At 44.8% G+C, this 20,915-nt stretch overlaps 1 protein-coding gene across 4 annotated transcripts in view; it reads left to right on the plus strand.

Moving 5' to 3' along the window:
• Window positions 1-423: 423 nt before the first annotated feature.
• Window positions 424-20,915, plus strand: part of Pbx1 (PBX homeobox 1) — a 307,671-nt gene continuing 287,179 nt past the window's right edge. For 3 of the 4 annotated variants that reach the window (XM_057769558.1, XM_057769555.1, XM_057769557.1), the window contains exons 1-2: window positions 425-1,096; window positions 4,356-4,429. In XM_057769558.1, coding sequence (XP_057625541.1) covers window positions 906-1,096; window positions 4,356-4,429 — 265 coding nt within the window. In that variant the 5' untranslated portion in view covers window positions 425-905. Of the gene's footprint in view, window positions 1,097-4,355; window positions 4,430-20,915 lie in introns of all 4 variants that reach the window. The other variant, XM_057769556.1, reaches the window with a different exon arrangement.

A 20,915-nucleotide genomic window follows, 5' to 3' on the forward strand; every position in this document is an offset into this window, starting at 1 on the left:
GGGAGGAAGAGCCCGTTTCTCCGAACTGACCAATCAGAGAGGGGGGCGGGGCTCTGAAGCCCTCCTCCCTCCGCTGGCCCCCACCTTCTGGTCTCTCCGCCCCCTCCCCCTCTTCCCTCGGCCCCCTCCCCTCTCCTCCTTCTCGTCCTCCTCCTCCTCCTCCTCCTCCTCCTCCTTCTCCTCCTCCTCCTTCTCCTCCTCCTCTCAGGCTGTGGTTTTTCTGTATATGTTTCTGGAGTCCTGAGCCTGGGCTAAACAAAAGCAGGAGGCTGACGGGGCTGCTGGAGTTTGCAGAGACACGGAGGAGGAGAGAGCTTGGGCTTTGCCTGCCGCCACGGCTGGGGGAGATCTGGCTTCTGCTACAGCCCACCCCCTTTGAGATCACTCTGGCCCGGAGTGGGGGTGGGGGGCAGCGGGGGGTGGGGGGGAAAGTTTGCATTGCAATCCCCCTGCCTTCCTCTCCTTTCTCCCGATCAATGCATATTTGCAAAAGGATTAAGCCACAGATTTAAGCGCCGGGAGCCCATTTCTGTCTTGCAAAGGAGATCGGACTGAAAAAACCAAAGGCAGCTCTGATTTCTTTTCGCCAAGTGGGAAGGTGGTTTATTTTTCTTGCTTTTTTGGAGTCAACACCCTTCCCCACCAGCCCTTATCCCCACCCTCACCCCGCAACCCCTTCACGCCCCCCTCCCCCTCCCCATCCTCCCACCATCCTCTAAAGAGGCAAAGAGATTTTTTTTCCTTTTGGTCTTTTTTTTTTTTTTTTTTTTTTTTTTTAAACCCCGGTCCCTGTTTATCCTGAAAAGGATTTGAAGACAGCTTGAAGGATAAAAAGCCTCGGTGCTTCCCAGGCGCCGAACGGAGGAGCCGAAGAGGAAGAGCCGGGGCTGCCGGAGCCTTCGGAGATGGACGAGCAGCCGAGGCTGATGCATTCCCACGCTGGGGTCGGGATGGCCGGACACCCCGGCCTGTCCCAGCACTTGCAGGATGGGGCCGGAGGGACCGAGGGGGAGGGCGGGAGGAAGCAGGACATCGGGGACATTTTACAGCAAATTATGACCATCACAGACCAGAGTTTGGATGAAGCGCAGGCCAGGTGAGATGGAGGCTTTTCTTTGCCTTTCTTTTCTTTTTTTTTCTTTGCTCCCTCTCGCAGGGGGAAACAATGGGAACCGAATCACCACAGCGCTTTCTTTTAAAAATGTTGTTTCTTTTCTCATTTTGACAAGCAACTCCATGGCGGAGGAGTAAAATTTAAAGAAGCGTTGTTATCGAAAGTGTGATCGCCCGTGCGGTGATATGGCTGTGTGGAGATATTGTGCGTGTGTGTCTGTTAGAGGTATTTGTATGAATGCACACAAACACGCAGCCACGCCGAAAATGCTGCCAACTAATCCGAAAGCGGCCCTCGGCACTTTTTTTTTTTTTTTTTTAACTGCTTTTAAAAAGTGTTTGAGGGAAGCAGAATTGTCAAGTTCCGAGCGGCATTCCTTGCCTTCTGTAGCTGAGGGACTTTGGAACATGACAAAATAAAAAATGTTTCAAGAATACTTTATTTGCAGATTCCACTGAGTCCTTAGATAATTCAGCAAGTTTGATTTTCCTTCTTCATTTACCCCTCCATATTTTTTTAGTCTTTCTCTTTTTCTCACCCCCACCCAAAACAAACAAACAAACAAACAAAAAGCAGGCTAGTTCTGTGTTAGATGTCAGACAGTGAGAAAATACCTTGCAGTCTCTCCGTTTTATTTTTAGAAAAAGAAAATGGGGAGAAAGGAAAGAAAATTTTGCTTTGAGGACTGTTTGTTAGTTTTAAGAGAGAGACTCGGGTTTTGAGTTTAACTTTATTGTCTCTTAATTTGAGTTGCTGTTCTCACCTTCCCAGGACAGACAGTTGTTATGTGTGGTCCTTTATAAAGGGGTGGGAACAAACATCAAGCTTATTCTCTGCCCCGTGCCTCTTCCAGGACCACTTAGAGTGCAACTAAATTGAAATGAAAGCATGTACGAATTTTATGTATTTCACTAGGACAGGGCATGAAGGAATAGGACTGGGGTTTCCTTAACTAAACCACCACCATGTTCTGGTCTCTAGGATTTTTACAGCAAATCCTCTTTCAAAATGAAAACACAGGTTAAATGGCAAAGCCACTAAGAGTTTGCCCAAGGCCCAACTCAGAAAGGAAGGATTTAAAAAAAAAAATCCAATGATCACATATGTCCACACAACCACTCAGCTTTGTTAAATCTCTGAGTACTTTTCTATTTTGCTTTGGAATTCTTTTAAACATATTATAAAATGACTAGCCCTTATGTGACTTAGTTATATGGATAACACATACTATGAATTTTATGTAAGAGAAACAGAGCCTTGAGAAAATAAGAGGAAGCAGCTAAAAGCACGCATGTTCTGAATTACACTCATTTCAGCTGCTAACACATGGAACATGTAAACTTAAAAGTGCTAAGGCTTAGGGCGCCTAAAAACTCGGCAATGTTAAAAGACTCCCTCAAACTAGTTTCATGCTTTTAATGGTGGGAGAAAAGATTTTTGAAAAATTAATTGGTGCTCCTTTTGAATGTTATTACCTGAAGAAAAGCTAATGGGGATGGCAAGCCAGAGGCTCCCCACTGGCAGTCCTCTCTTGAATTGGAACAGATTTCTCCATAACATTGTTCCAGAAAAATACACTCAGACCCCACTGATAAACTGGTTGGGATCACAAGTTCATGAAGTGGAAGAGGCCAGTGAGCTTGGATTCTCGCTACTTTTCTGGTCTCTTTTTGTGAAACTGAGGACAAACACTTCTCTGCGGGTATTCCCTTTAATGGCCTAGATGCTGAGAAAGATCAGATGCAGTTTGGGGATGGGGAAGAATCCAGTTGTCTCTCTAGCCCCATTTGTGTTATGTGGGGAGGCAAAGCTTCTAGATGGAGCTGCCAATCCTTTGCATTTGGGCCTGAGTTAAAACAAAAACAAAAACGGGTGAGTGGCAAGTAATTTTAAAAACCCAGAAAAGAGCTTAAATAGATTGAAGTGTTTTCAGTCTGCTTTTAATTTCTCCTGAGAACTAAATTTCTAACCTCTTTTTTATTTTCTTGAAACAATGTAACTACTTGGACTATTAGACTCCCTCCTTTTCCTTCTTCTTAGTTACATATTTGTAGTGCATATTTGTTGATCCAGAAAGTAAGCTATGACTATTTTTAGACAATGTGTATGTGTGTGTGCGTTTTGAATTTTGAGTTTCGTATTCCCCGCTACACAGTATAGAGTATGTAGGTAATCCCTGTTCCTCTGGAAAATGTGTCTTTTTTTTTTTTAACTTTAAAACTGATTGAAAAAGAATTGAATATGTTTTGAGTGCCGGGGTTTTCTGCTTATCTTTACACATACATTTAGTTAGTAAACAGAATTCCCTTAGCTAGTAGCTGATAAGATCAGTATTTTGTTTCCAAAACAATATCATTCTGCTAAGTGAGTCCATAATAAACTAGAAGGAAGGGCATTGTTCTGTTCCTCAAGTGCATTCTGAGTACAAATCTGCACAGCCACGGGAACCAGGTAAATCACTAATCTAAAAGGCAAAATTGTATTTATTTTTTCCCCAGTGGGTGCAAGTCCTAATTGTAAATAATTGAATTTCAACACCTGCAAATAAGCCGTGTGCGCACAAGAGCCATAATGTGAACACAGAGAAGTGAATTTATTCCCCATCTGGGTATGTTTGCCCCCTGGCAATGCATTTCCATACTCTTTAACTTGGGGACTGAAATTTTATAAATTGACAGTTCTACTCACAAGGTCTTTCAAGCATCTTATGTTTATGAGAATACAGGGGCATCTGCGGAATGAATTCGAACACATGGATGAATTAAATTTGAAAACACATGCACACACAGAGAGAGGCAGAGAGCGCCTAGGCTATGCTTCTTGCAGAGCGTGCACAGAACTGTTAACCTATGCATTTGGCCTTGCTGCCTTCATTGTCTTCAAGAGAATTCTTGGTTGAAGAATTCCACTTTGATTTAACTACTTACCAAGGGGTGGGGGCAGAAAGAAAGAAAGAGAAAAGGAAGGAAACCCTTTCCCTAATGGGCATAATTTAGGTTATTTCTGCTCTGTAGTTAAATCCCTCCTCTCCCTGCTAATTAACATTGCTTCTTTTCCTATGGTGGGACTTTGTATATTAAGTCATAAAAACAATTGAAGCATGCCACAGAGTTAGGCTTGGAGTGTAATTTTTTATTTTTGGCTAAATGTTCAGGTGCCCCCTGGACTTTGGTCAGTTTGATCTTGAGTGTCCACCTAAGCTCTTGTGTTTGTTGTTGTTTGATTTTTTATTTTCTTACAGAAAGCACGCTTTAAACTGCCACAGGATGAAGCCCGCCTTGTTTAATGTGTTGTGTGAAATCAAAGAAAAGACAGGTAGGAATGAGACTCCAGCCGTTGGCTGTTTTTCTTTGGCTCGTCAAACCCTTGCACCTCTAGCCCTCCTGCTCTTCTGGGGTCTTCACGCTGTAGAATGCGAGTGTGACCACGAAAGACATTTCTGCTCTCTCCAGAGGGAAGCATCTCGGCCCGCCGATTTCAAGCAGTATGTTTTCTTTAAATCTGGCCCCAACTGTTTTTGAAATTGGGGCTAAGGCAGAGGCTCTGATGGGAAATTTATAGAATGATATGCCTGTGGGGGAAAGTGTGAAAGTAAAAAGCCCATCTCCTGAAGGAATATATTTTCATCTATTATTACTAATTATAATTAGTAAGAGGTAAACCAGTCAGCTTTCTTTCTTTATGCCACTTTTGTTATTTGTATTTATACAGAATAACCAACTTGAGGTTCTCGAAAGGATGTCTTCAAAATACCATTGTGGACTGAAGTATGCAGTTCGGTGAACCAGGCTTTTGAACGGCCTCTGATTTTCCTAGGAGGGACAGTCTTTGGATTTAGGGCACTATATTATCCTGAGATCATTCCCTCTGTTGTTTTTCTGCTTTCTAGACCTCATATCATAGACTAACACACTTATGACACATCCCACGAGGGCATTTCAGTTTTAAAGCAACAATTAAAAAATCGCAGTCATCAATCAGAGGTGTTCTTAAACAACAGATGCGCAGGGCAAGGGCACTTAGCAACTGTCCTCTTGTTTCTTTATTTTAGTCCTTAATTTCCCAAAGTGGGTTAACTTGCTCCCTCGTAAGAAGAAAGAGTCGAGAAGGCAATCTGAAGCCAGGGCAGAAAGAGGGACTGAGGGGTGCTTGCAGGAAACGGGGATCGGCAGTTGGTCTCAGACTTCCTAACCCACTTTAAAGCCGGGCAAAGTACCTGCCATGCCACTTCTTTATTTATTTTTTACAACAAGGTGTATAACAGTCAATAATTCACATCTAAACCATATAAGCAAGGGCATGACATGAATGAAAGTGACAATAGATATGATTGCATGCTCGGTTGATATACATTGATAGTTACACATGGAAAGGAGGGGGAGGGCAGGGGATGGCTCTCATTTCTTCCTCTCTTTTAAGGACTCTGGATTTCTTCGGTTTTGTTTTTTTTTTTTAATCTTTTCAGGAGGTCACTGTTGATTGAATATGTAATTGCTCGGGTCTTTCAAATGTCTGTGAAATTAGTAAACAGCTCCTTTGTTGAATGATACTTGTGTAGTGTGTAAGGTCCCAGACAAAGCACCTGAGACGGCTGCTGAGACCTGAGTCATCCAGGTGGCTGTGCCAGGACCTAACCTTATTGCAGAGCTGATAATTGCGTCGCTTTAGCCGTGAGAGACGCCTTCTGAGAGACGTATTGATTGTGCATACTAATATCACAGGAGCTCTTCTCACTTTGACACATTTTTAGTTTTTTTCTGTCTTTTTTTTTTTCTTTCCTTCTGTTAACTCAGAGACGTGAGCGGTGGGCATGTGTGCACATGTGTCCCCTTCTCTCCTTCTTCCCCCTTCTTTTCTTTCTCTCCTTAAGTCCCCAGTGGGGCTATTCACTTTGAGCTTCGGGTTTTGTTTCTCGTCAAGTTGGAGTTTTGTGAATCTTGGTTTTTGAAATTTAGAGTCAAAATAAAAAGGAATAGGGAATAAAGGGACCGAAGGAGAGTTTCTTTTTTAAAGATACTTTATCTTTAAAGATATTTTTAATGGGAAGGGCACCAGTCAGGTCACTGACTTGTACATCATGGCCCAAGTGTTTAATTCTGGTCTTCTAATTAAAACCTGCCGAGGTAGTAGATCAAAGCGGTGGGTGTAGATAGAGGTCCAATTCAGGTGCGCGCTCAAGACTTTGTTCTTGATTAATATTGGCTACAGCTCTAGGGTGGGAAGTTGCGGTATCGGCCAAAACATGTTCTTATGGTTGGAAGATAATGTCTGCTTTTAAAATTTTTTTATGTCAACATGTTCATGGTGGGAGTTTTAAAAATTATCTAATTTGAAGTTTTTGTGTTATTGATGATAGAGGATGTATTAAAGAATGGTTTATGAAGTAATGTAATTGGTGATTGTCCCCTGTGTGAAAAGAGGTACAAAAACAGGGTTCTGTGGAGAGGATGGCTGCGTGGGAGAACTCACTTGTCTTCTTCCACTTGAGTGTTGGATGGCTGCAGGGAAGGAACAGACCTTGATGTCAGAGGTAGAGCAGACAGTACTGTGTTCAAAATAAGCTTTTATTTCCAAGTACCTTGACTTCTCCATTCGGGATGTGGGCCACCTGCACATCTTCCATGCCTTTGATGCCCTGGGAGAAGGCAGAGTGTGCACATCTCTCACTGTCCTTGTCTGTCTGTCCGTCTGTTTCCCTCTCTCCATCCAGAACTGTTAAAAAAAAAAAATGGTTTGAAAGGTCAGTTCACACACCTTCCTTTGCTGTTTGGGGACTTTTCCTATTAGAACTCTCAACATCCACAGCATGGAATGAGTGTTTCTGAGGGCAACCTGAAGCCCTGCCGAGACGCTTCATGGTGGAGCAGTCCCGTGTGCTCACTGCGGTTCACCTGGGGAGGTTCTGGAAAGGAGGTGTGTGTGTGTGTGTGTGTGTGTGTGTGTTGGGGGGCTTGCTGCTTTTGTTTCTTGGGTCTTGTTAATAATTTAGTTGGAAGTAAGTAGGAAAACTGGCTAAGACATCTCATCAACCTTTTGGTATTTAAAAAAACAAAAACACAAACACGTGCATAATACCCAAAGAAGACAGCAGTGCCTGAATTATGGTTGATTGATGGGTATTTAAGTCAGAAATTACTTCGGGATTTTGAAAAGTAGACGAACTTGTGTGTTTTGCTTTAAGAGTGTGGGGAAGTGTTTATTTTGATACTTTGTGCTTTTTAAAAATAAACGCTAGGATAAAAAAATGCCAACAAAACATTCAGGTTGCAAATGCAGTCAGCAGCAAGCAAACTGGGTGGAGGTCTACAGCAGCGTAATGTGGCCTTTTGGTGCATGTTCAGTCTGGGACCAGAGTGTCTTTCAGCACAGAGTTCGGGTCATTTACTGTCAAATTTTCTCTTTAAGAATCGGCACTTCTCTGACAGTTTAGCGATAGGATGCTTTGCCTGTGTATGTGTGGGCTGGGAAATGGGTTGATGGGACAGAAGGGTAGGAGAAAAGAGTCAAACACGTTGACTTTCTGAAAAAAAAAATTGACCCAGAATATTTAGTAAGTTCTTAAAAGGTTTCTTGATTTTATTTAAAAAAAAATGCTTACACTTCTCCGTCAAAAATCACAGAGGTTTAAAAATTCGGAAAAGGTGAAAAGTGGGGTTTGTTTACTGCAGAGACTAGTTGTAGACACCTGTGAACAAGCTGTGGTTGTGAGTGGATTTTAATTTTAGAATGGAATAGCTCTCCCTGGCTCTCCTGGGCTAACTTTTCACCAACTGTAATCTGCGCTCAAGTTCAATCAAATAATTGGAGGAGGTTTGAAAAATTGATTTTCCCCCCTTCTTTAACACTCTTTTGTTCTCCTCGTTCTCTTTCTGCGTTCAATTAACACCCCCATTATGGCGCTGTAGGGTTTGTTTTCAGCTCTCAACTATTTATTTCCTTTTTTTACTCCTTCCCTTCTGATTCTTCTTGGCTGCTATAGCAGTTACACGATGGGACCCTTTGAAGAACTAGAGACTCGAGTGTGTGTGTGTGTAATGGGGGTTGACTGTGGAAGGAAGCTGTGTGTGACTTCGAAAAACACAAATGACCTTGTCCCTTGAACACAACAGGACTGAAATATTTGTAGACAGTGTGGAACAACCTCCCATCAGGTCCCTTTTGTAGCAGGGTGGGAGTGTTGGGGGAGCTCACATTCATGGCCGGGCAACTCCAAAACCTTTTTAAAAAATACAGCTGAGGTGTTGAGGATTTGGTCCTTTCTGGCTGGATTCAGGGTAGAACAGGCTAAGGAAAGGAAAGAGCAGCAAATGAAGGGGAGTTCATAAGACAATGTTACCCATAACCCCCTTTCACTGGATGCTGGTGCTACCGTGATGCACATACCCTCTGGACCTGCGGCCTGACTCTGAGAGATAGTGTCAGGTGACCAGAGTTGATGGCTCTGTCTCCTGGTATTTCAGTGTCTTTCTGTTCTTTGAAAGTGGGTTTCCAGACATGGGAGCTCTAGAGATGTAGAGCTTCTCAAAAGAGAAGTGGGTGCGGGCAGCAAAAGTGGGGGGCTACACGTTATTTGTTTTCTAACCTGAATTGAATGTGAGAGACAGTTTGCATGGATAATGTGCAAGAGGTCATGTCCACGGGAAAAGCTGCTAGACCTGGAGTTCCAGGAGCCGCAGATGGGCTGCTGTGCTTGCTGTGTGCATAGTGCCAGAGAGGCTGAGCCCTACCAGGGATTCAAGGACTCAGCTCCCAACTGGGGCCCAGCTTTTTGAAGGCTTTGCCTCCGTGTTCTGTTGATACCCATAAATTTTCTCCCATTCTTGGTAAAATTACAGAAATAGCCCTGAACAAGCAACCAAACCCAAACGTAGATATTGGCGTATGTAAACACAAGGGCATGGGAGTTTATAAAGCAGATCTCCGGCACCTTAAAAGAACATTTTTTTAAAAATTATATTTATATATTTATTTGAGGGGGTGGGGTGGGGTGGGGTGAGGAGTTACCATGACAGGCATGTGGAGATTAGAGAAGCAACTTTCAGGAATTGGTTCTCCCCTTTCACCATATGGGCTCTGGGGATCGAACTCAGGTGTCAGGCCCAACTGTGAGCACCTTTACCCTCAGAGCCATGTTACTGGGCCCTGGCTTCTGTTGAGACCTCCATTATATGTATCACTTAGGAAAGCAGGGCCTCAATAGCTTTTAGAAGGATGTATATTGTCTGAACTTGGTTTTATATATCTAAGTGTGTGTGTTCATATATATATATATGTATGTATACATATATATGAATATATATATATCTTTATATGTGTATTTATTTATTTCTTTGAGACAAGATCTCATGTATCCCAGACTGACCAGAGACTTGCTATAATAGCCAAGGATAGCTTTTTTTTTCTTTTTTTAAGACTGGGTCTTACTGTGTAGCTCTAGCTGTTCTAGAACAAATTATGTATTATATATACCAGGCTGGCCTTGAACTCACAGTGATGCACCTGCCTCTGCTTCTCTGATTAACCCCACATGCTGGGATTAAGGGTACAGGCAACCATGCCTCTCTCTTTTTTTTTAATCACTCAAAGTACCCACTCACTTCTGTTGCCTTGTTAATCTGGATTAGGGGAATACACCAGCTCTTGCTCCACCCTGTTCCTCACGTGTGATGCTGTGGCAAGACCTAGGAACAAAGTAAATGCAGTGCTCCTGAGTATTTTGTATGAATTTTACCAGCTGCCTGTCAGGGACCCTCTCAGTGTGTGCTTGTGTCAACCCTTCCGGACTTCAGAGACAGTGCCTGCTGCCCTGTCATGATGGTGGAGGACAGGTACTTGTCTCTGGGGGTTGGGGGCAGTGTGTCTATGTGTTGCCCCCTCGGTATCTCAGAGATAGCACTTATCAGTTGGCAAGATGGCTCCCAGGGCATACCAAGCACAGGTGTAGATTGTCATGGGCCTGGCCTGGGATGGCAGAACAAGGTCACTAGTGACTGGGCAGAAGGCCCTGTGGGGTCTTTTGCTATGCCCTATAGCTTTACCTACATTTGCCCCTAAAAACTGTCAGTAAGCGGATGTTGGGATGGATGCCTCATCCTTGTGGCTGGTTGTATACTTGAAAATTAACCACTTTTAAGGCCACAGGCAAATTTCTTAATTTTAGGAGAAACTGTGACAGTGGTTGACAGTTAACTGCTGGCTTTCTACAGCCAGCCTCCTGGGTCTGCTATTCTTTTGCTGTGTGACCTTGCTTAGGTTGCTAAACTTCTCTGAGATTTATTTGGCTTTTTTATAAAATGAAGGTCACAGTGATACCTCTCTGAATAATCCGATAGTTATCTGTTGCTATGGTGACCTGTCTGTTGCTATGGTGATCCTCTCTGGAGACCCCAATACCCACACTTGGGTGTGTGCCATCCTTTTCCTGAGTGCCCTCCCAAGCTTGAATGTATGTTGAAGGGTCACTGGGAGGATTAAACGAGGGGGTAGATGTGAATTACAGCGCCTGGTATCAACATTCAGGGCCAGCAGGTTTTATGGTTTCTGGCCCCATTTTCTTATGTGAAAGAGAGAGACCTCCACCAGATGGTCCCTGAGGGCTGAGTCCATTCCAAGGCTTGAAATTTAAGGTTAGCTCCTTTTGTTCCTCATGTATTTTCTTCAAGTGAGAATTAGCTGTTTTTAGCCAGAAGAAGGGCAGTATACAGAATGACGGAGAGGAGGGACAAGGACTTTTAATCATGTTCTTCCCAGACAACTACCACCTCGCTAACTAGACTTGCCTATGCTGCAGAGAGTGTTTCCCCAGCAACACCTGCTGGAGACAGTGCATCCCGAGTTAAAATGCTTTTTCTGAGCATGCTCAGACCCCTCTGTTTAATCTGCAGTGCTTCAAGGTGGGAACTTCGTAAAAAGAAGTCAGAACCATGTGACCTTTCCCCTAGATTCCCAATATGTTCTGTATTTAGGAGAAATACCATCTTCGTCACAGAGATGGTTTTTTTTTTTTTCTTTTTCTTTTTTTTTTTTTGACACACATCAGGCCACTGCTTCTTCATGGTATTCTTTAAACATATGTTTAAAATATATTTTATAGACCGTGAAATTCACCTGTATACAAAGCACCATCCAGTGGATTTCAGTATGCTCGCAGGGCTGTGCACTGAGCACAGCTATGTTCTAGTCTTAGAACCTTTTGGCCCACCCCTCACCTGGCACCCATCACTAGTTGGGTCATGGCTCCTTCTCCCATGCCTGCACCCAAGCAGCCCCTGATCTCACAGTCTGCCTCTGGGCATGGTGCCATTCTGCGGAGTGTCATCATACCCCAGCTGCTGTTTCCTGACTAGGTGCTCCCACTTAACCTGTTTTCAGGACTTGTCCACTGTTCAACATACGTATGACAACTCTTCGTGTCTTTTCCCAGCCAGAATATATTTCACTGAATGGATATGAGACATATGTTTAAGTATTCATCAGTACATAGATACTTGGGTTGTTCCCCCCTTTTGGCTGTTGTGGATGCTGTGGCTGTGTACATAATACTTATAGGGTTTGCATATAGGAGTATGTTTTCTATAGATACAGGATGGGAAATGGTGGGTCTCTTGGTAACCATGGCTAGATTTGGTGGGCTTGCTAAAATGCTTTCTGGAGTACCTGCAGTAGTTAGTCTTTAAAATTAAACAAACAAGAGTAATAAATCAGCTGTTGAGGATGTTTAATGCACAGTTGCAGAAGACATATTCTTGAGTCCTGGTATGCGTGGCGCTAGGTTTCCCCTTCAGCTCTCTTGCTCGCCCAGTTGGTTTACCCCTTCTGTGACTAGAACCCTTTCTTTTCCAAGTTTGGGGTACTGATGTATGTTTTCTGCCATCCCCGAGCCAGTCATTAAGCTCAGTGAAAAAGGCATGCTTGGAAAAGTTCATTTCACACAACATATGCACTGTCAGGATGTCCGTGGACCTCCGTTCAGAACAGTCAGCGTGCTAAAGAGTTAGGTAAGCCAAAGCAAAGAGTCTCTAACATCGGCGTAGCATACGCCATATCCCTGGGGAGGAAGACCCTTGGAAAACAACGGCCAATTCTCAGTAGCGACTGACTTAGAATGAGAGAGCATGGACTTGCAGTCAAACCAACCGGGTCAAATCGCATTAGTTATTTGATTTCACAGGGCATCAATTTCCTCATCTGCAGTGAAAATAATACCTAGGACCCAGGCTCACTTGACAGACTAAACAAGACAACACCAGGAAGTGCCCTGTTCAGTGCCTGTGTTCAGTTAATTGCAGCCACTATTATCTTCCAGGTTCTGTGTGCCTGGGTGTTGACCACCTCTCTCCTGGGTTACAGCCCCGTCTCTCTATGTTTTGACACCTCAGCCAGGACTTTGGAGGTGTCACAGTGCTCTTTGTACTTGTCTGCCTGACACTTGTGTGCTTTCTGCACCTACTCCCTGATTTCTGGAACAGAACAGTGCTGTTCTGGACGATATATATAATTTTAAGTTTAACCATCTAAGTTTGCTAGTCACTTCATCTAAAGAACAAACAATAGAAAACAAATAAAAGGAAATAAATAAAGTAAACTTCAAGATTGCATCGTATTTAACCTCAATGTGCCTAAAATAGTTCAACTAGTAATTGCCCTGAATGTTAAGGAGCTATTTGGGGCTCAGCTTTCTAGTATGACTTTGAAGTGGAGTGTGTATGTTCCATGGGGCTGCATTTCTCAGGCTTGATGGCTGCGTATTGCTGTCATATTTGTTAGACAGCCTAGCCATTGAATGGCTATCTAAGGAAATATCCCTCCTTCCCTCTTTGTCAAAATTCTTTCTTTTTTGTTTTGTTTTGTTTTTCGGGACACGGTTTTTCTGTGTAACTCTGTCCTGGAACTTGCTTTGTAAACCAGGCTGGCCTCGAAATCTGCCTGCCTCTGCCTCCCGAGTGGTAGGCCAAGTTTTCCTACTCAGGGAGAGGGGGTTATTGCCTTCTCAAACTGGATCTGGTGGGTCTGTAGCTGCTGAAACTGGCATCTGCTGACTGGTCACAGGTGGGAAGCCTTGTTAGAGGATTTCTGTACCCTGTACCCATCTGCGGACACTACCGTGAGCTAGGACGAAGTCAGTCCCCACACCTCCTTCTCCTTCTTTCCGAATCCCTTCTCTCTATAATTGCTCATCTGTGGTTCTCTACCCCTAACAAAATCCCAGAGGTTCCCTAAAATAACTGAGTGGGCCAAACAGCCATCTTGCTATCTTTAGCTGCAACAGCATAGGAACAAGTCAGAGGACTGCGAGGTGCTAGAACCTCCAGACTGAACCGCTAGACTGAACCATTAGCTTGCCCTTCTGCCTCCGTGTTAGTATGTCATTTTGAGAATACCGATTTATTTGTCTTTGGGTCACAGCTTCCTGGTCCGGATGGATAAAGAGAGCCGCTGGTCTGACCCTGCATTCTATAGGCTGCAAGTCCCAACATGACTACCTCCCCAAGCCTAGGCACACAAACTGGGACACAGGTTGAATGTTTATGGGCCTCTCTCCCTCATTGTGATGGCGGTTCTAATTTAGCCTGGGAATCCCTGTATCTTTTCTAGGCAGTCACATAAAACTGGTCATGGTGGTGTTACAGCTACTTCCATCAATCAAGTTGAATTGGATAAGACAAACGGGGAGGGGATTGTGGTGGAATTTGAAAAATGTTTATGGTGGAAGTATTCGGCTGGGGCCAGTATGCTTACCTTGTAGGCTTGGCAACTCCTGCAAATGTTTCGGGCATATCATGTATTTGTAATTATGGGATCCTAGTTTGGAAACCCGGATTGGAACGTATGAGGGAAAGAGGCAGATTTTTCTGTGTTTGTGAAGTCAAGCCCAGGAAGTTTGGAAATCTGAGTTTGATTTCCACCATGGACCTGGAGAGTGATCTGGTGGCCTTTACGCCATCCCACCTACCTGTCAGTGAAACTTGGGGAAACTTTATTAAAGTGAGGTTTTTTTTTTTTTTTTTAGAAAGATGCTTGATTTTGCCTGCAAAAGTGTGAACTGAAGGGGAAAAAGAAAAGTCGACATTTTTGTCTTGCTTTCCTATTGGTTGAATCTGCCAGCAGGAAGAGAGTAACTAGGTTTTTTTTTTTTTTCCTGAGGGTTTTGGGTGATCTGAGATCTCAAGTGTTGCCACTGTCAGACATTTCTATCAATTATCATTGTTAATGGGGCTGAAACTTGGCATTTATATTTTGTCCCTAGCAAAGAAAGCCTCCCTGAGAGCATCGACGAGCCCAGCCAACATCCTTCGGAAATAACTGTGTAGATGGTACTGAGAGTGGAGGGCTCATTCCTTACCACACAGTGCAGGCAGAGGCCCTCACCAGCCCACATTAACACAGAGGTGAAAACAAAGAGCCTGAGACTGGGATCAGCTCATCTTTGTGTGGCCTCCTTGCTAGGGTGTCTTTAATAATCCCCAAGCCCTTAGGAGGGAAAAATCCCGAGTGGGTGCTGGTGGGTGGTGATGCCCTTCACATAGGAGGGAGAAGTCATAGTGTGCTGTTCCTTTGGGGAGGGAGAAATAAATGGAGGAGAGAGAAAACCCAACAATAAACAAGACTATTCAAGATATGAGAATGTGTTTTGACCTAATCAGATAAAAAGAGAAATCGAGGGTGTTAGAAGAAATTGAAGGGGAGGGGGGAGGGAGTTAGGTGACCTAAGGATAGGTCCTTCTAAAACCTGATCTCACATGGGGATCTAGGCCTAGAAGAATCACTGGGTGTCTCCTGTACGTGTATCCTCCTGGGGTAGGGTTGTGTCATCACAGGTCTGTGGGCTTGGCCTGGACCAGTCCTGTAGCAGCTGGGGATGCACAGGGAAGCTGGTTGACTGGTTGGTGGATGTTCAGGGCCACCGTGGGGCCCTTCTTCACTCCCCAGTGTAGATCTGCAAGGCTTGGAATTGTAGACTCAGGTCCTGTCTGGCATTGAGGCTTGCTTGCTTCCCTTGTGGGGAGAGGGGGGTGCCTGGTCAAGGAGGCCAAGGATCAGAAATCGGCAGGGTGAGGAGGGGGGTGTCATTGCAGAAGGGCTTCTCCCCCACCCCCGGCTGGCCTCAAAGGGGACAGGAGATACTGCCTCTCCAGAAAGGGTCTTGCTGCCTTTACTGAACACTTTCAAGGCTGGGTTGAACTCCCCTACCTCACCAGCAGGGCCCCCAGAATCCCTTCTGTGTGTCTCCCATGATGGGAGCCGCTTCCCCAAATGCGCGATGCAGGCCTGGAGGTTTTGCATACAGAAGTGAGTTTCAAAAGGGTCATGGGGTCTGCCTGCTTGCACGTCAGTTTGCGGCTCCTCTGAGTTGGCTCTGTTTCAGCTCTGATCAATAAATATCCCAGTCGTTGCTTCATCTCTCGAATTGGGTTAAATCATAGAACACGAAGTTACCGTGCAAAGCTCCCCGCCTTGCCCTCTGTCTCTCTCAGCTATTATGGGGAATGCAGCACCTTCCCCTGGGGAAATTTTTAACCTGAAGAACCTTGATGTACTTTAAACAGCTTTGACGTTTGTTTTTGTTAAGCTTGGTGTGATTTCTTGAACACTTGGGGAAGGCTCCAGGCCTTCTAGCCTACCTAGTTTCTTACATGGCTGCTTGCCTTGTTTCAGAGACTTGTGCAAAGGGGGCCTCTATCTGCCTGATTTGGGTCAGTTTGTAGAAGCCAGACAACTCATTTGGGGCCCCGTGTGCACAGTTGCGACCCCTCCCCCACCTAGCTTGCTGGAGCAGGGCAGGAAGGGGCTGTCATCAAGGCTCCTGCCCAAAGTCCTATTACTTTATTTTTCTTCTTCGAAAGTTACACTTGGAAAGACGTGGTTGGTCTGAGGTTACTGTTCTCCAACAGCTCTGTGTGCTTTTCTATTTTATTACCCTTCTACAGCATGGTGGGGGTAAACCCCCCCCCCCACGCACACACAAGAAAAAACCCTTGCATTGCGTCCATGTGGCCAGGCCGAAATCAGCAAGGTTGGATCGCCTCCCAACTAGGAAAAATATCTATGACTTAATTCTCTCCATAAATTTTCAAGAGCCGAGTGTCGGACCAGCCCACTGAAGAACCAGGCCTGTTATTAATTCCACAGGCTATTTCTCTTCCCTGTGCCCTGGGGTAGAGGATGGAAAGGTTCTGGTGCAGGGCAAGAGTTCACGTGGTACTTGAACTGGTGCAGGTGTAGTTAAATTAGAAGGGTAGCAACGGCAACAGCCACCTAGTTACAGCGAGAGACTGTGAGGTAGTTACTTACCGCTGTGTCACTGACTGGGGTATTTTGGTACCTTCTTAGTTGGTTTTCATCAGTATGAAGGAAATAAACATGTGGCTCTGTGGCTCTGGCTTGGCCTAAGTATGCAAAGGCTTAGTTGACATCCTAAGATCCCCTTGTTTTATCTACCGCTTCATCTGTAATGCCACCTCGTGAGTCCTACTCTGCTTGAGGGGAGGCCATACAAGGTTGCCTTGTTTATTGGTGAACGTCCACAAATGTTTATAGATATCACCTGTTGGGAAGCTACAGGTTGAATTAAGAAAAACTTAAACTCTCCCCCTGGCTCGGGTTGCTGTTTTCAGTCTAGAAGTATTTGTGCTTTAGGTCTTGTGTCGCTTGACATGGCTGAAGAATCCATGTTCTGTTTCTGCCTACTTTCCGCTTTAGTCATGGGTAGATATTTATGAAGTTTGCCTGATAGACGGATCACGGTGAAAGAGGAGGGACAAGATTGTGCCATTCCTGGCCCTTACCTTCAGGGAGCTCTCAATCCTGTAAGGTCCCTAAGTCATGGTCATAGTCACTGTACCACAGGCAGCTGACTCAAGCCCGTGGGTATGAGTGGGGCATGTTCCTTAGGACCAGGAATGTGGCTGTAAAAGTCCTCAGAACCGAAGTTCATGGCCACCCTGGCTTCGGCAAGGAGAAAGGAGCATGCTGCCTTTGAAGCAAACGGTTCTAATTTTATGCTTAGGCAGTCTGAGAAATTACTATGTTTGAGGCCTTGCCTGTTGTTCGAGTAACCTCCTTCATTTCCTTTTTTCCTTTCTCAGTCCATACTTTCTTGTTCTTTTTCTCTCCTGGGCCCTCCCCTCTCTCTCCCCTCCCCCTCCCTTCCAAATTGCTATTTGCCAAACTTGTGACCTGAGACCACTTGGCATTTCCCTGAGATAGCTGGAATTTACCACCCTCCAAATAGGTATTCGGTGACATTTGCTCACCTGGGCAGCTTAAGCTACATGGCCTCCATCTGCCAGAGAGGAAGCTGAAATTTGCCTCTGTGCTCCAGGGTTCTTGCTAGCAGGGAGACAAACAAGGATGCATCCTGGAAGGTGGAATTAATTTTTATCATGGTGTGTGCACACACACACACACATATAATATGTATATACTCATATGCACATTTATTATGTGTTTAATAAATGCATGTAGACAATTTGTGCATTATCTGTCATTCTCTAGTCATTATTTTAACAAATTAAATTTTCATGGTTAGCTTCATCTTTCACATTCATCCCCTCCCCTCCGCCGCTCTCGGGTTTCCTAGTCTCCTTCCCTGCTGGGCGAAGACATTGAATTCACTTAAGGCTCCTGGAGGCCTCCTGCCTTAGACCACCTGTCTCCTTAAGGTTTATGATAACTGGGGTGATGGCTTTCTCACTGTGGCCTGCCCAGCCCTTTTGCTACTGGGGAAATAGCTGCCTGTCCCTTTGTATCACACGGGTCTGGGAGTCTGTTCAGTGTAGTTACCAGGACAGACTGGCCCTGGAGGCTTCTCTGGCCTTGGGAACATGCAAGCTCACTGTCTGTCTGTCTGTCTGTCTGTCTGTCTGTCTGTCTGTCTGTCTGTATTTCGACCAAGGAAGAAGAGTGGGCTGTGTAGGTGACAAAGCTGTTGCTTTGTGCTTGTGTCCTCTAACTGATCTCAGGAGCTATGCTCTGAGGGGTGGGGGCAGGGCAGACTGGCAGGGTAGTGAGTGACACCTAACAGGAAGTGCCAGCAGAAGCAGGGTCCTCACTCTCCTCCAGTGGACCTGGGACTTCTGTCCACACCTCGGAACAGTGGCTGGGTGTGCCAAAGCCCTTGCTTTAGGCCGTGCCACTGTTCTTACTCCAGTGTTAAGAGACAGGGAATTGAGTCTCACGGTTTAAGGAAATTCCCTAGGTGCACAGTTGCCTAAGAAGCTGAACGGGGGCCTGTTTTAGCCAGTGAAAATTGTTCTCCAAAAGCATTCGTCCTCATGAAGTGACCCTTCAGGCCGTGGGTGGTTCATTGGGGAAACTCAGGGATCCTACCCAATTGTCTAAATGGTAGATTTTTTTTTTGTACCCCTCTCTGTTTCTGTTCCTTTGCTTTAAAAATTGAGCTGCCCCAGGGCTGTCCTTGCAGGAAAACTTAAGTAAAAGAGGATTAAGTCCAAATTCCTCATTGGGCCTGTTGCCGATTTTCATGAGTTCTTTGCCTGTTTCCTTTCAGGCATCGAGTGTAACTTCTTACAAGAGGTCGCCAACTTAACCATCCTAGCAGTGTGTGCTCTCTTCTCTGGCGCCTCAGAAACCTATAGAAACCCATCAGGAGGCAAACACTTCCCTGGCCTTGCCTTCATTCTCTCTCCGCCTCCTGGTGCATCAGGGCCCTTCCTTCATTCTACTTGATGCAAAAGGAAGCCTCATTGGTGCCGTGGAAGAGTCCACAGCCACAGCCACCCTGTCTCAACTCTTCTTCACCCTGTGACAAGTGTGTGTGTGTGTGTGTATAGATGATTTCTGGAGATGGCACATCTGGCTGGCCCAGATGCGGGGAAGCACAGTTTGTAGAGGTGACCAATCCTAGTGTCGCCTCTCCCTTCTTCATCTCAGGTGTTGGAAGGGAACAGTAACAACAATAATAAATCAAGTCATCTATGTGTAACTTTATTGTTTAGAAGACAGCACCACACCCAGAAGACCTTCAAAAAGGAGATTTTTACAAGAGCAGAAATAAATTCACCTTTAATCGTGCTACCCAAGCTTAATATCCACGTGCCATTTGGGATTTCCTTGTGTTTATGCCTCTACCCTGTCATTTTTGATGATTATAGGTTCAGGGATGAGATTCTCTTCTATCTCTAAGCAGAAATGCATCTTGTTTACCTCTTGCTCACCTCACATCAAGGGATTCACTTGTGCGTGTGGCACAAGTGAAAAGTAGAGTTTAAGCACACACATACACAATTGTTAGCTGCCAAGTGCAGGTCTGCCAGCCTTCCTCCTCAGCAGCTCCCCAGCCCACCCCTTTGGATCAACCGAGTGTACTTTGTTTACATCCAAGTCTAGAAATACTGGCCACAACTTTAGCTTTGCCCTTCTTAGCAACAAAAGCCAAAATAAATAAATAAATAAATGAATAAATAAAGATTTTTTAAAAAGTGAACTTCAAAAAAAAAAAAACTAGATTCAAAGATGGATAGGGATTTTTTTTTCATGTGCAAGATTTTTTCCCTACTGCTGTGTAGCTGAGAAGATTCCAGAAGTGGCACAATTGACATCATTCTTGAGCATAATAAGTAAATGATTATATTTTACTGAAGCCCTTTATACAGACCTCCATTATAACTCTTGGTTTATGATCGATTTTCCTCATTGGACTGTGAGTTTCTTGAAAATAATTTGTGTAGTCTTTAATGTCCACACAGCAGCAGATACTCAATATTCCTGGCTCAGATACCATCAATAAACATACGATCGCCGGTGGTGGTGGTGCCCGCCTTTAATCTCAGCACCGGGGAAGCAGAGGCAAGCAGATCTCTGTGAGCTTGAGGCCAGTCTGGTCTACAAGAGCTAGTTCCAGGATGGCCTCCAAAGTTACAGCAAAACCCTGACTCGAAAAAAACCAAAAGGCAAAAATTAAAAAAAAGAAACTTATGATCTATTAAAAATAAACATGAACAGAGCTATAGGGTAGGGAAGTGCTGTATAGAGGTGTAAACATTCTATTTCTGTAAAATGGTTTGTAAGATTGCTTAAAATGCTTGCACAGTACAGCTCACCTCTCATTTTGGAGTTTGGGGGTTGAATCATTTCAGGCAGGAGAGGTGGAGAATAAACCACCAGGATGGGGTCACCTCCACGAGGACACATGACTCTGAGAGAGTTGGCTTTTCACCCAGCTCTGTTATAGGAAGTCGATCCCATCCCCAGGTCGCAGGGTAAGAGTAGATGACCCTTTTCCAGTCCACTGTTAACCTAACAGATTTGATGGGGAGAGGAGACTCGGGGTTCCAGGCATCCTCGGCAGCCAGAGTTGTGGCTCGACCTGTGGTTCCAAGCATTCTCAGCAGCCAGGGTTGTGGCTGGATGCCCCCACCTCCACCCAGTTCCTGGTACATGAGTCACAGATAAGCATGAATCCTAGGATCAGGAGGGGCAGATTTGAACATACACGTAAAAGCAGAGACTTGAGAAGCAAATGATGATTCCATGAGCTCCCAACTGGTCTGGGTCATTTCTAGTCGTTTGTTCATACATTGACAGTGGAGAATTTTCATCTTATTTCCTTTCCTTTTTCCTCTGTTTTCCTTCTTTGGTTTCCCATTTCACTCACTTCAATGGTAAACCAAGCAAACGCGATGGACCTTGACTTCAAATTGCACCCCTTTGGGAGCAAGGCAGTCAGTGCAGCTTTGATGGAGCTTTTGAGGGGGACTAGAATGTAGCATAGTACTTGATCCACGCACCGTGGGCTCTCAAGGTGTGTCCTGTCCTGGGCCAACCGTTCACTGTTGAGACT

The sequence above is a fragment of the Chionomys nivalis genome, chromosome 5, assembly GCF_950005125.1.
Source record: "Chionomys nivalis chromosome 5, mChiNiv1.1, whole genome shotgun sequence".
Taxonomy (NCBI): Eukaryota; Metazoa; Chordata; class Mammalia; order Rodentia; family Cricetidae; genus Chionomys; species Chionomys nivalis.